The 11934-nt window shown below is 43.8% G+C and overlaps 1 protein-coding gene and 1 pseudogene across 1 annotated transcript in view; both read left to right on the forward strand.

Moving 5' to 3' along the window:
• The window catches only part of LOC137431671 (kielin/chordin-like protein), a 121273-nt gene extending 111836 nt beyond the window's left edge, over positions 1-9437 (forward strand). The window contains exons 12-15 of the mRNA XM_078769089.1: positions 2323-2459; positions 6115-6145; positions 8975-9068; positions 9311-9437. Coding sequence (XP_078625215.1) covers positions 2323-2357 — 35 coding nt within the window. The 3' untranslated portion in view covers positions 2358-2459; positions 6115-6145; positions 8975-9068; positions 9311-9437. The remainder of the gene's footprint in view (positions 1-2322; positions 2460-6114; positions 6146-8974; positions 9069-9310) is intronic.
• LOC137430469 (acyl-CoA desaturase 1 pseudogene) lies at positions 2933-4537 on the forward strand (annotated as a pseudogene).
• Positions 9438-11934: the final 2497 nt, after the last annotated feature.

Genomic DNA, 11934 nt, shown 5'->3' on the forward strand with positions numbered 1-11934 from the left:
CAGTAGAGATGGGAGACCAGTCCAGATGATTGGTGGCTGATTGCAGACCGTGCCAGTCAGCCTGAGTGAAATGCCAGACTCGTCGGCACTGAGGAGGCTCTCTGAGAATGGCCAGTGAGATGTCCACTTTAACATGCACATGATCAGAAGAACCGATTGGAGCAGAAGAAGAGCAGCAGACATTTGCAGAGAAGTTTGTCATAACCAAGTCTCGAAGAGAAGATACTCCATTGACTGAGATCCAGGTCGGGAAATTGACAGATTGTGCCAGTCCCAATGAGTCGCAGAAGTCCTTTGCTGAGGTGCCATGGCTGGTGAGAGAGGAACCCACACCCAGCCAGCTGGCATGATGACAGTTGAATTCACCACATATGAGCCACATATGAGGAAGAGAGAGTTTGGATGAGTTGATAGAAGTTGATCCATGTTGTCAGACAGCGAAATGTAAATGGAGTCATCACTGTTTGGAGGACGGTACAGAACACATATGAACAAAAGGTGGGAGCGGAGAGGAAGCCGTAGCCAGAGGTACTCCTGGGGTTGGGGTGGAGAGAGGGCAGTGCAAGGAGAGTGAGGAAGAGAGTTTTTGATAAAGTTAGCAACCGCACCACCAGGACGAGACTCAGGTCTATCATACCGGAGGAGGGAGTAACCAGGAAAAGATATTAAGGAATCAGAGACATCTTGAAGGAGGAAAGTCTCTGTTAAGCAGATCAAGTCTGGATTGTCAGAAGCAACCTGAATGGAGAGATCAATCAGGTTTGAGCGAAGGCCCCGGATGTTTGAGGTCCATACCGTTAATGAGGAGAGAGGGGGAGCATCAGGTGCAGGACAGGGGAGGGGTAGGGTCAGATGAAGGATGAGAGGGGGTTGTCGGGAGAGCAGTTGATAGTGTGTCAGAGATTACAGAAGAGTTCCAAGAAAGGGAAGGATGAAAGAAAGGTTTGATGGTGATGCGATGAGGCACAGTGAGGAGTTGTTTGAGGGGGGCGGAGGAAAGTAGAAGGTTTGGGGAGGTGGAGGTGTGAGATAGAAGGGAAACGAAGTGGGGAGGAGGCAGCTCTGAGGAGGAGGGGGGAGAATTGGAGAGGGATGTTAGGGGGGGGAGATTTGAAGGGGAGGGGTTGGGGGGGAGTTTTGAGGGGGAGGGGGAAGTTTGGGAGGGGAGGGGCAAGGGGGGAGTTTAGGAGGGGAATGGCAAGGGGGGAGTTTAGAAAGTGGATGATTAATGAAAGATGAACATTTATAACAAATTGGGTTTATTGTGATTTTCAAGTTGGAGATCCGTTTAAGAATGATAGAGGAGGGGTGGAATGAATGTGAATTTCGAGCATGTAGTGAGGAAGAATTATAAGAGATTTAATTTTTTTTTTTTAAGGGGAATGAGTTGAAGAGGAAATTGAAAACAGCCTTTTATATAGGAAGTAAAACAGCGTGTTGTAATATACCACTGAATAAAACACTGCAGGGGAAAGTTTAAACATATTTAAACAGAACCGTGGAGACCATTCTTATAGTCACAAAAATACCTATGGGGAGAGGGCCTAGAGGGACAACCACACATCACGTGAACAGGGCAAAAGGTGGAAGGAAAGTTTACACACTTTTAAATTGAACAATGAAAACGATCTGGGGAATGGGGTGAAAAGGGGGGTGAAATGGGGGTGAAACACGTGGTCAAAGAACGAATGAACGAAAAGAACAAAGAAGGCAATGTATTAATTTTATTTTATTTTTTTTATTTTTTTTGAGTTAAGATTTTTAAAATTCTTAGTTATATGATCCACCACGCGGTTTTTTGGGGGGTTTTTTTTTGTATTCTGAATCGAGGCTCGTGAAAGAGCTAACATTTATTTCACAAACAAATCAGCCAGACAAACAAAATATATAAAAAGAGGGAGCGGAAGACAATATGGGGAGAGAAGGGGAAGCACACAAACATAACATTTGAGATCAGGGAGATGTGTGGGAGGGAGAGGGCTTGGGGGGAGGAGGCGTGGGAAGAGGGGGGGGGAGGGGGGAGTAAGCGGTAACTCGGGTTGCCCCGTGATTTTTAATCATTTTACATAATTAATTAATCTATTTTAGGGGGAGTGTAACCCGGGTTCGCGTGATTGGAAAATCCTTTGTGACAAAATCACGGGGCAACGGGGCAACCCGGGTTACCGCGTGGTGGATCATATCATGTTTCCTCACTTCTGTCAGTAATGCTTTGACTTTTAGAACCTTAATAAAAGTTCATGTGAGCATCATGTTGGAAGCATCATAAGTAATGATTTACTGGAATTGTTGCGGTGCTTTTTTTTGCCTGTGGCCTAACAGAAAGGGCAAACCACCTGCGTACGATTGCAATGTGAGGTGCCTTGCTCCCATCCACTCCCATCTCCTGGGAAGTGCTGTGCTTCCTGCCAGCATTGCCTATTCCTTGGAACCATGTACAACAATGGCCAGAACTTCAGGTAGGGTGACATATTGGAAATTATTAGATAGAGAACAAATTAATATCCCTTTCTACGTGTTTTTTATATCTTCAGCTAATCACATATGGCTATGGTCAATGCCTTCAGAAGGAGTGGTTATAATCTCAAACTTCTCATCTTTCCCGATTTAGATCATTTCAGGTTGTCACATTTTTTATATTTTAAATAAATACAGTATACATCAGTTCAATATTAACGACGTCATTGTGAGGACCGATATCGTCTATTATGAAGTCAAAATTAGTCATGAATCTAGTCATAGTCTTTGTTGCTTTAGTAACAATCACTGTTACCTCGATTACTATTCGAAAAAAAAAGAAGCAAACGTGGAACCCTTTTGTTTCCTTCGACATTCAAGTGTCAATCAATTCATTCCACAATTCAGGATTTGCAGAATAAAAAAGTAGGAGCAGAAATTAAAATGTAGAGATGAGGAAGCTGAACACCAACCAATGTGGAGCAGCGTAGCGTTCCGTGTTTCTTCCCTCGAACTCTCATTCACCATCTGACTAATGCTTTTGAAATGTTGAATTGATGAAATGTTTATACTTTACAGGTTGATTAACGTGATTACAAAAAAAACTAGAAAACATCTCAAAATGCAAAACTCACCCATATCCATTTTGTACTCGACTAAACTTCATAAAAACAAGTCAAAAATAAATTGTAAATTTTTATTCAGCAGTGTTCTCCATTCACATAATAAAGGTTTGTTGAAAAATTGATGACAAATTCGCAAATAGTATTAAAAAAAAGTTATTGCCCAAACAGACAGACACAAACAAACGGAGGTGGATACTTTGAGACCTGGTAGGTCTCCGTTCCACCTCTTGAAAGCCATCCACGTGTGGAGATAGCAGCCAACAACAGTAACTTGCTTACGCGCACACACACACACACACACACACACACATACACACACACACACACACACACACACACACGTATGCGCACACATATGCACGCACACATGGATGTGGATACTTTGAGACCTAGGAGGGCTTCGTCGCACCTTGTGAAACCCGCATATGGAGATAACAACCAACGACACACACACACATGTGCACACACAGCCATAAACAAACACACACACACACACACAAGATCCCTCATTGATGGTCTCGAAGGCAGAGCAATCACCACGCATCGGCGGCTGGTACGTCGTGGTTTGTCTTCTCGGCGTGTGTGCATCACTGCAGGTGTGCATCGCCTTTTGAGTCATCGTTCCTACTCAGCCAGCTTGCCACCTCGCATTTCACTTGCAGTCGCCAATTCACATTGTCGCCAAGTCGCCTTCCAGAATGCCATATTTGAGTGGGCACATGACCATCCCGTGCCCCACAAATTCTGAGACTGATGCAGATCCTCACCATGCACATCAGGGATTTTTCTTCCCTCATGTGGACTAGCGACTGCTCAGCAAAAAAACAAACGTCATTCCTGCTGGGAAGTGTCTTGACCTCAGTGACCTATATAATGACCCTGACATGTGGCAGCGCAGGTGTTACAAGCCATTGGTGGTTATCTTGTGCTTTGTGGGAAGGGAGCCTCTGTAAGGCGTACTTTCTAGCAGCCATGTTGCGCTACACTTTGTTTTTGAACTGCTCATGGTTGGCGAACAGTGCTGCGCACATGTATGGCATGCGTCCATATGACTGTTGCATGATCAACCCACGTGACAACCGCTTTGTGATCTTCGCTACATTTGATGAAGGATACCACAATTACCATCACACTGTCCCCTCTCACTACTCTTCGAGCGAGTTTGGCTGGAAAGTCAATTTCACAACAGCGTTTGTTGGCTGGGTCTTGTGGGAGAGCGGAATGGTGTCGCCAGCAGCGTGATGGAAGCTCGCAAGAAGCGCACGGGCGAATGTAGTAACAAGATGCAGTTGATGCGGCACAGTGCGTGTTACGGGTATTCGTGCTCCTTCATCGATGCTCTCGATACCTCGTCCATAACTTGGCTGATCACCCCAGGACGATTTTCAATGCTGCTACAAAAGATCTTCGATGAAGCAGATGTCACGTCTTTCATTCGTGTTCTAATTCAATGACCTTTCTTCCACGCAGATTCACTGCAACAAAGCAAAATGTACTACCAAGTTCCACACACGAGACACACAGGTCAGCATGGCTTACGGTAATGCATGTCAATCATAACGATATAGGCACCAAATTCTTCTTCCTCTTATTCTCTTCTTCTTCTTCTTCCAAATCATTAAATTATTTAATTAAAATATGGACATATGAGACATTAAGTCGGTACGGCTCGCGAGGGCAATACACACACTGCCAATGCATAACACCTTGGAAAAATGCTCTGCAAATAATAACAAACTCGGTATAATAAAGAACATGTCGAAGTAAACATCCCAACATTCGTGCTCCCAACAAATAAACATCCCAACAAAAAATAAAAATAAACATTAGGGTAGAGACGTGGGTCACTGAAAAAAGTGAAGGGGTCTGAATACTTTCTGAATGCGCTGTACATATATATATATATATATATATATATATATATATATATATATATATATATATATATATATATATGATGGAGGGGAAGAATCTATTCAGTCGAGTATACCTGAACAAAAGTTTGTTTATTACCTTTTTTTTTTCTTCTTTTTTTTTGTATACTGAATCGAGGCTCGTGAAAGAGCTAACATTTATTTCACAAACAAATCAACCAGACAAACAAAATATATCAAAAGAGGGAGTGGAAGACAAGATGGGGAGAAAAGGGGAAGCACACAAACACAACATTTGAGAGCAGGGAGATGTGTGGGGGGGAGGAGGCGTGGGAAGGGGGGGGAGGAGGCGTGGGAAGTATGAAACACAAGGACACCAATAGTCGGCGACTGGCTTTGGAGGCCAGATTTGAAATGTGGTTTTCCCAGGAAAGATCATGGCAGATAGTGAGACCCAAAAGCTTGAGTGACAGAACTTCTTGGAGAGGATTATTCAGAAAGTAGATGGGAGGGTTGTCCAGTCGGTCTTTTCGGAGAGACATCGTAAGAGTGTGAGATTTGTCAGGATTGAAAGACATGTTCCACTTGCTTGCCCAGTCTGTGATTTTGTCCAGGTCTGCAGAGAGTGAGGAGGCTGCAGACTGCCGATCTAAAGCCCCTGTCACACCTTGACGATTTAGCCAGCGTATGCCGACGTATCAAAATTGAGTGCTGGTGTGAATCATACGCTGGCATACGTCGACAAATTTTGTGCATGCACAAAATTTGTCGACGAGCTCGGCGTACTACGACGTATGCCAGCGTGCTTCAGCGTACTCTTAACGTATACAAAACTTACCCATAACGTATTCGACGTGTGCCAGCGTATTCGCCAAATTTTTCATACGGCATACGCTGGCTAAAACGTCAAGGTGTGACAGCGGCTTGAGGGATGAAGAATGGAGCGACAGAGAGTAGTCATCAGCAAAGAGATAGAGAGGATTACCTGTTATTGTATATGACATAATTATGTAAATGAGGTTGTTTTGAATATGACTATATTGTAAGCTTGTCAGTGTGATAAATAAAAATATTGAAAAAGGACAAATTGAAGCTTCTCAATGTGCATTGTGGTTTTATTTATATTGAACCCAAGCTGATTAGGCTTTTGTTTACAGGCCTGAGCCCTGCACGCACTGCTCATGTCAGGTGAGGATGATACACACACCTTGCCTTAACTGTGAACCATCCAAACTAGGTCAGTAGGAAATCGTGCTGTGTAAGCAAATGTCAGAATCGTGATGCACGAGTTTGACTTATCATTGTGCGCAGGTTCAGTGAGTCTCTGCCATAGAATGTTTGCTTTCTGAATGATAAATTATACATCAGGGATTCTCATCATTTGCTAACGATCTCTTAAGACTTACATTAAGATGCCTTTCACTGCGTGAAGGTGCATCCTGAGAGGCCCCACTAGGTTGCTTTGTTGTGCAGGTAGATATACCGTATGAGATGCACAAGTGTGGGCAGGTAGCACTATATAGGTCATTGCAGGCTACATGATTGATACAAGGTCGTCTCGTCCAAAATCGAATGGGATTCCATGATGGAAGGAGGTTATGTTTGCAACCCTGTCTGTTTGTCTGTTTGTGAACAGGATATCTCAAAAAGTTATCGACGGATTCAGAGGAAATTTTGTGGATAGGTTGGGTATGAGACAATAACGAAATGATTAAATTTTGATGAAGATCCGGATCTGGATTGGATCCGAGAATTTTTAAAGTGACAGGTTGGGTGTGTGACAAGGAAGAACTGGTTCGATTTTGGTGAAGATCCGGATCTAGATACTACAATCTTTAAATTGGTTCTACACCATTCACAGATACGACCAAAAACTATATATATAGCATGATATTTCAAAAAGTTATGATTGATTATGACAAAACTAGGTGGACAGGTTGGGTGTGTGATGAGGACGAATCGATTACATAATGGTGAAGATCCGGATCCAGATGCCAGAATATTTTCAGTGATTCTTCACCATTGAGAGATTGGGCCAAAAACAATATATAACACGATATCTCAACTAGAACGACTCTCGTTGACGTCATGACGTCGACCAATATGCCTCCGCCCACATTATTATATAATTATACATATTTGTACCAAGTTTGATTTAAATCCATTCATGTGATTTCAAGTATCACATTTTTACCTGACATGACCTGTGATCTTACCATAATCACCTCAATCCTCACCTTTGATGCCAAAATATAATCAGTTCATCTTTGGCTTAGTGGTTAGGGTGCCGGCTTGGTGGTTAGGGTTAGGGTGCTTAGGGTTAGGTTAGGGTACTTAGTGGTTAGGGTGCCGAGGATCCTGGGTTCGAATCCCGGTCATCGCTGAATTAACACCAGGGGGGTTGACTCAGCCTGTCATCCTTCTGAGGTCAGCAAATTGAGTACCAGTTCCATGGTAATTCCCTGTGTGTCGCAAAAGGCGACTAACAGGGTTGGCGGCAGGAAGAGCATCCGGCCATAAAACATTGCTTCAAAAAGGGGACCATGGCGCCCGAAAAAGGCCAACCCCCGCTCTGTGGGGAAAAATGTCCTCTAAAGGTGGTTCTTCTTTGCATAATAATATAGACTTATACCAAATTTGGTCAAAATCCCATCACTGGTTCACGAGTTGACATGGGAACATAATTTTTACTTAACATGACCTCTGACCTTTGGCCTTTGACCCTGTGACCCCAAAATCGAATAAGTTCATCTTTATCGCATTGTACATAACTGCACCAAGTTTGACTTGGATCCCTTCTGCCATTCTTAAGTTATTGCAGTAACGAAATAATTGTAACTTAACATGATCTCTAATCGTTGACCTCTTGACCCCAAAATCAAATCGGTTTATCTTTGCATGAAAATATATAATTATACCAAGTTTGATGCAAATCCGATGACTGGTTGAGGGTGACTGGTTGTCTGGTTAGCTCGGTAACAGAATTTTTACCTGACGGGACATCCGACATTTGACCTTTGACTTCAACCACAAAATCTAATCAGTTAATCTTTACATCATTGTACATACCTGTATCAAGTTTGAATTAGATCACTTCAGCCGTTCTCAAGTTATAGACGTATTACAGACTTTGACCTCTTGACCGCAAAATCGAGTAAGTTCATCTTTACATCATTCTACATAATTGTACCAAATTTGGTCAGAATCTATCACTGGTTTACAAGTTATTGCGGTAACAGGATTTTTACCTAACATGACCTCTCACCTTTGGCCTTTGACCTCGTGACCCCAAAATCTAATCAGTTCATCTTTACCTCATTATACATACGTGCACCAAGTTTGACTAAGATCCCTTAAGCCATTCTCAAGTTATCACGGTAACGAAAACCTATTATGGACGGACGGACGGACGGACGGTCGCATGGACAACTGAAAACTTAATGCCTCTGGCGTCTTCGTCGGCAGAGGCATAGACATTTATGGACGGATTCAGACGAAACTTGGTGGACAGGTTGGGTATGCGACAAGAACGAATCGATTCAGTCTTACTGAAGATGCGGATCCGGATTTGACCTGGGATACAAAATGTAAACTGTTCATCCTGACGGAGGTATCCGCTCTACCGAGTGTCGTTCTAGTTTTCCATGTATCCGACACGTTACATCACAAAGCATGTTTCCTTTTACGAGAAAACGTTAAGCTGGCTGTGTATTCTGCTTGCACTTGCATTGAAGCTGCAGTGAACAAGATGCCTGTGTATTAGTCAAAAGCAAAATCCATTTTGAAATGGTGAAAATATAACAACCAAAAGAGCAGTTATTTAGGGAAAACGCTTCTTAAAACCGAATTGGATGGAAAAGTTTGCTTCCTTACTTGCTTTTACCATGCTTGCAATATTATTTGCCGATTTGAAATTTGATATTGAATCATAAACAATTTGAACATAATGCATGACAATGAGATGATGCTGTGATACCCAAGCTTGGAGATCTTTTTCTCGCTCCCTCTCTCTGGTAGGATGGTAGTGTGCAATGTTCTGCCATTACCTGCCCTCCACTCAGCTGCTCCTCACCTCTAATCATTCCTGGACAGTGCTGCCCATTTTGCCAAGGTAACCCCCATAATCCACTACTCTTTTTTTTACTGTGCCAACCTGCTGGGGACAAGCGCACCTTTCTCAAAAGTTGTCCTTGTTCAAAGATTGATTTCACTGCTCTAATTGAGCTTGATAATGTCTTTGTCCTGTACGTGATTTATGTACCAGCCAGGCTAGCAGCTTTTAATCAATGGAAGTCATAATAAAAAATGGAGAAATGTTTGATGAGGTTGTTGGTTGTGTTTGTTTCTGTTGAGACCCCAATCAGCCTGAACCACCAGAGCCCCAGGCCTTAGTTGCCCCACGAACCAGTGGGACCAGTGCCTGGCATCTTGCCCTGCCATTCAACCATCCAGAAATTGCACCATCTTGGATGGCAGGTGAGACGGTTCTCATAATGATCATTTATTAATAATTCATCGTCTTTTTCTGCCTTCGCAGTTGAAGGCCGGAGGCATTTTGTTTCCGGGTTGTTGTCCATCCAGCTGGTAGTTGTCCGTCCATCATTTGTTTTTCGTTGCGCACGATAACTAGTGAACCACTGAAGGGAATTCAACGAAACATGGCAAAAATATTGACTGTAATAGAAATTTGCACTCAGTACATTTTGTGTTGAAAATATCAAAGGTCAAAGGACATGTCTTCTTGAATTAAAAATCAATTTTTGCTGCAATTACTTGTGAATTACTGAAGGGATTTCAACCAAACTTGGCACAAGTATGAAGGAACCACCTTTAGAGGCCATTGTCCCTACAGAGCAGGGGTTGGCCTTTTTCGGGCACCGTGGTCCCCTTTTTGAAGCAATGTTTTACGGCCGGATGCCCTTCCTGCCGCCAACCCTGTTAGTCGCCTCTTGCAACACACAGGGAATTACCAGTGAACTGGTGCTCAATTTGCCGACCTCAGAAGGATGACAGGCTGAGTCAACTCCCCTGGCGTTAATTCAGCGATCAGCCAGGATTCGAACCCAGGATCCTCGGATCCTAAGCCGGCACCCTAACCGCTAAGCCAACACCAGGCCCACACGTATGGATGGTAATACAAAAATGAACTGATTCAAATTTGGGTTCAACAGTTCAAAATTCTAAGGTCATGTGCCCTTTGAAAATCATTTTGCAGACCATAACTGAAGTTAGAAGCATTTGATGTTGTTTCTCTTCTATCTACAAGACGATATATCTGTCTCTCTCTCTCTCTCTCTCTCTCTCTCTCTCTCCCTCTCTTTCTCTCCCTCTCTTTCTCTCTCTCTCTCTCTCTCTCTCTCTCTCTCTGCATCTCTTTGCATCTCTTTCCATCTCTTTCCATCTCTTTGCATCTCTTTGCATCTCTTTCCCTCTCTTTCCCTCTCTTTCCCACTCTTTCCCTCTCTTTCCCACTCTTTCCCTCTCTTTCCCTCTCTTTCCCACTCTTTCCATCTCTTTCCCACTCTTTCCCTCTCTTTCCCACTCTTTCCCTCTCTTTCCCACTCTTTCCCTCTCTTTCCCTCTCTTTCCATCTCTTTCCCACTCTTTCCCTCTCTTTCCCACTCTTTCTCTCTCTTTCCCTCTCTTTCCCTCTCTTTCCCTCTCTTTCCCTCTCTTTCCCACTCTTTCCATCTCTTTCCCTCTCTTTCCCTCTCTTTCCCTCTCTTTCCCACTCTTTCCATCTCTTTCCCACTCTTTCCCTCTCTTTCCCTCTCTTTCCCACTCTTTCCATCTCTTTCCCTCTCTTTCCCACTCTTTCCCTCTCTTTCCCTCTCTTTCCCTCTCTTTCCCTCTCTTTCCCTCTCTTTCCCTCTCTTTCCCTCTCTTTCCCTCTCTTTCCATCTCTTTCCCTCTCTTTCCATCTCTTTCCCTCTCTTTCCATCTCTTTCCCTCTCTTTCCCTCTCTTTCCCTCTCTTTCCCACTCTTTCCCACTCTTTCCCTCTCTTTCCATCTCTTTCCCTCTCTTTCCCTCTCTTTCCCACTCTTTCCATCTCTTTCCCTCTCTTTCCCACTCTTTCCCACTCTTTCCCTCTCTTTCCCTCTCTTTCCCACTCTTTCCATCTCTTTCCCTCTCTTTCCCACTCTTTCCCTCTCTTTCCCACTCTTTCCCTTTCTTTCCCACTCTTTCCCTCTCTTTCCATCTCTTTCCCACTCTTTCCCTCTCTTTCCCACTCTTTCCCTCTCTTTCCCTCTCTTTCCCTCTCTTTCCCTCTCTTTCCCACTCTTTCCCTCTCTTTCCATCTCTTTCCCTCTCTTTCCATCTCTTTCCCACTCTTTCCATCTCTTTCCATCTCTTTCCCTCTCTTTCCCTCTCTTTCCCTCTCTTTCCCTCTCTTTCCCTCTCTTTCCCTCTCTTTCCATCTCTTTCCCTCTCTTTCCCTCTCTTTCCCTCTCTTTCCCTCTCTTTCCCTCTCTTTCCCTCTCTTCCCCTCTCTTTCCCACTCTTTCCATCTCTTTCCCTCTCTTTCCATCTCTTTCCCTCTCTTTCCCTCTCTTTCCATCTCTTTCCCTCTCTTTCCCACTCTTTCCCTCTCTTTCCCACTCTTTCCCTCTCTTTCCCTCTCTTTCCCTCTCTTTCCATCTCTTTCCCTCTCTTTCCCTCTCTTTCCCTCTCTTTCCCTCTCTTTCCCTCTCTTTCCCTCTCTTTCCATCTCTTTCCCTCTCTTTCCCACTCTTTCCCTCTCTTTCCCACTCTTTCCCTCTCTTTCCCTCTCTTTCCCTCTCTTTCCATCTCTTTCCCTCTCTTTCCCACTCTTTCCCTCTCTTTCCCACTCTTTCCCTCTCTTTCCCACTCTTTCCCTCTCTTTCCCTCTCTTTCCATCTCTTTCCCTCTCTTTCCCTCTCTTTCCATCTCTTTCCCTCTCTTTCCCACTCTTTCCCTCTCTTTCCCTCTCTTTCCCACTCTTTCCCTCTCTTT

The sequence above is a fragment of the Myxine glutinosa genome, unplaced genomic scaffold (genome assembly GCF_964187855.1).
Source record: "Myxine glutinosa unplaced genomic scaffold, kmMyxGlut1.1 SCAFFOLD_1105, whole genome shotgun sequence".
Classification (NCBI taxonomy): Eukaryota; Metazoa; Chordata; class Myxini; order Myxiniformes; family Myxinidae; genus Myxine; species Myxine glutinosa.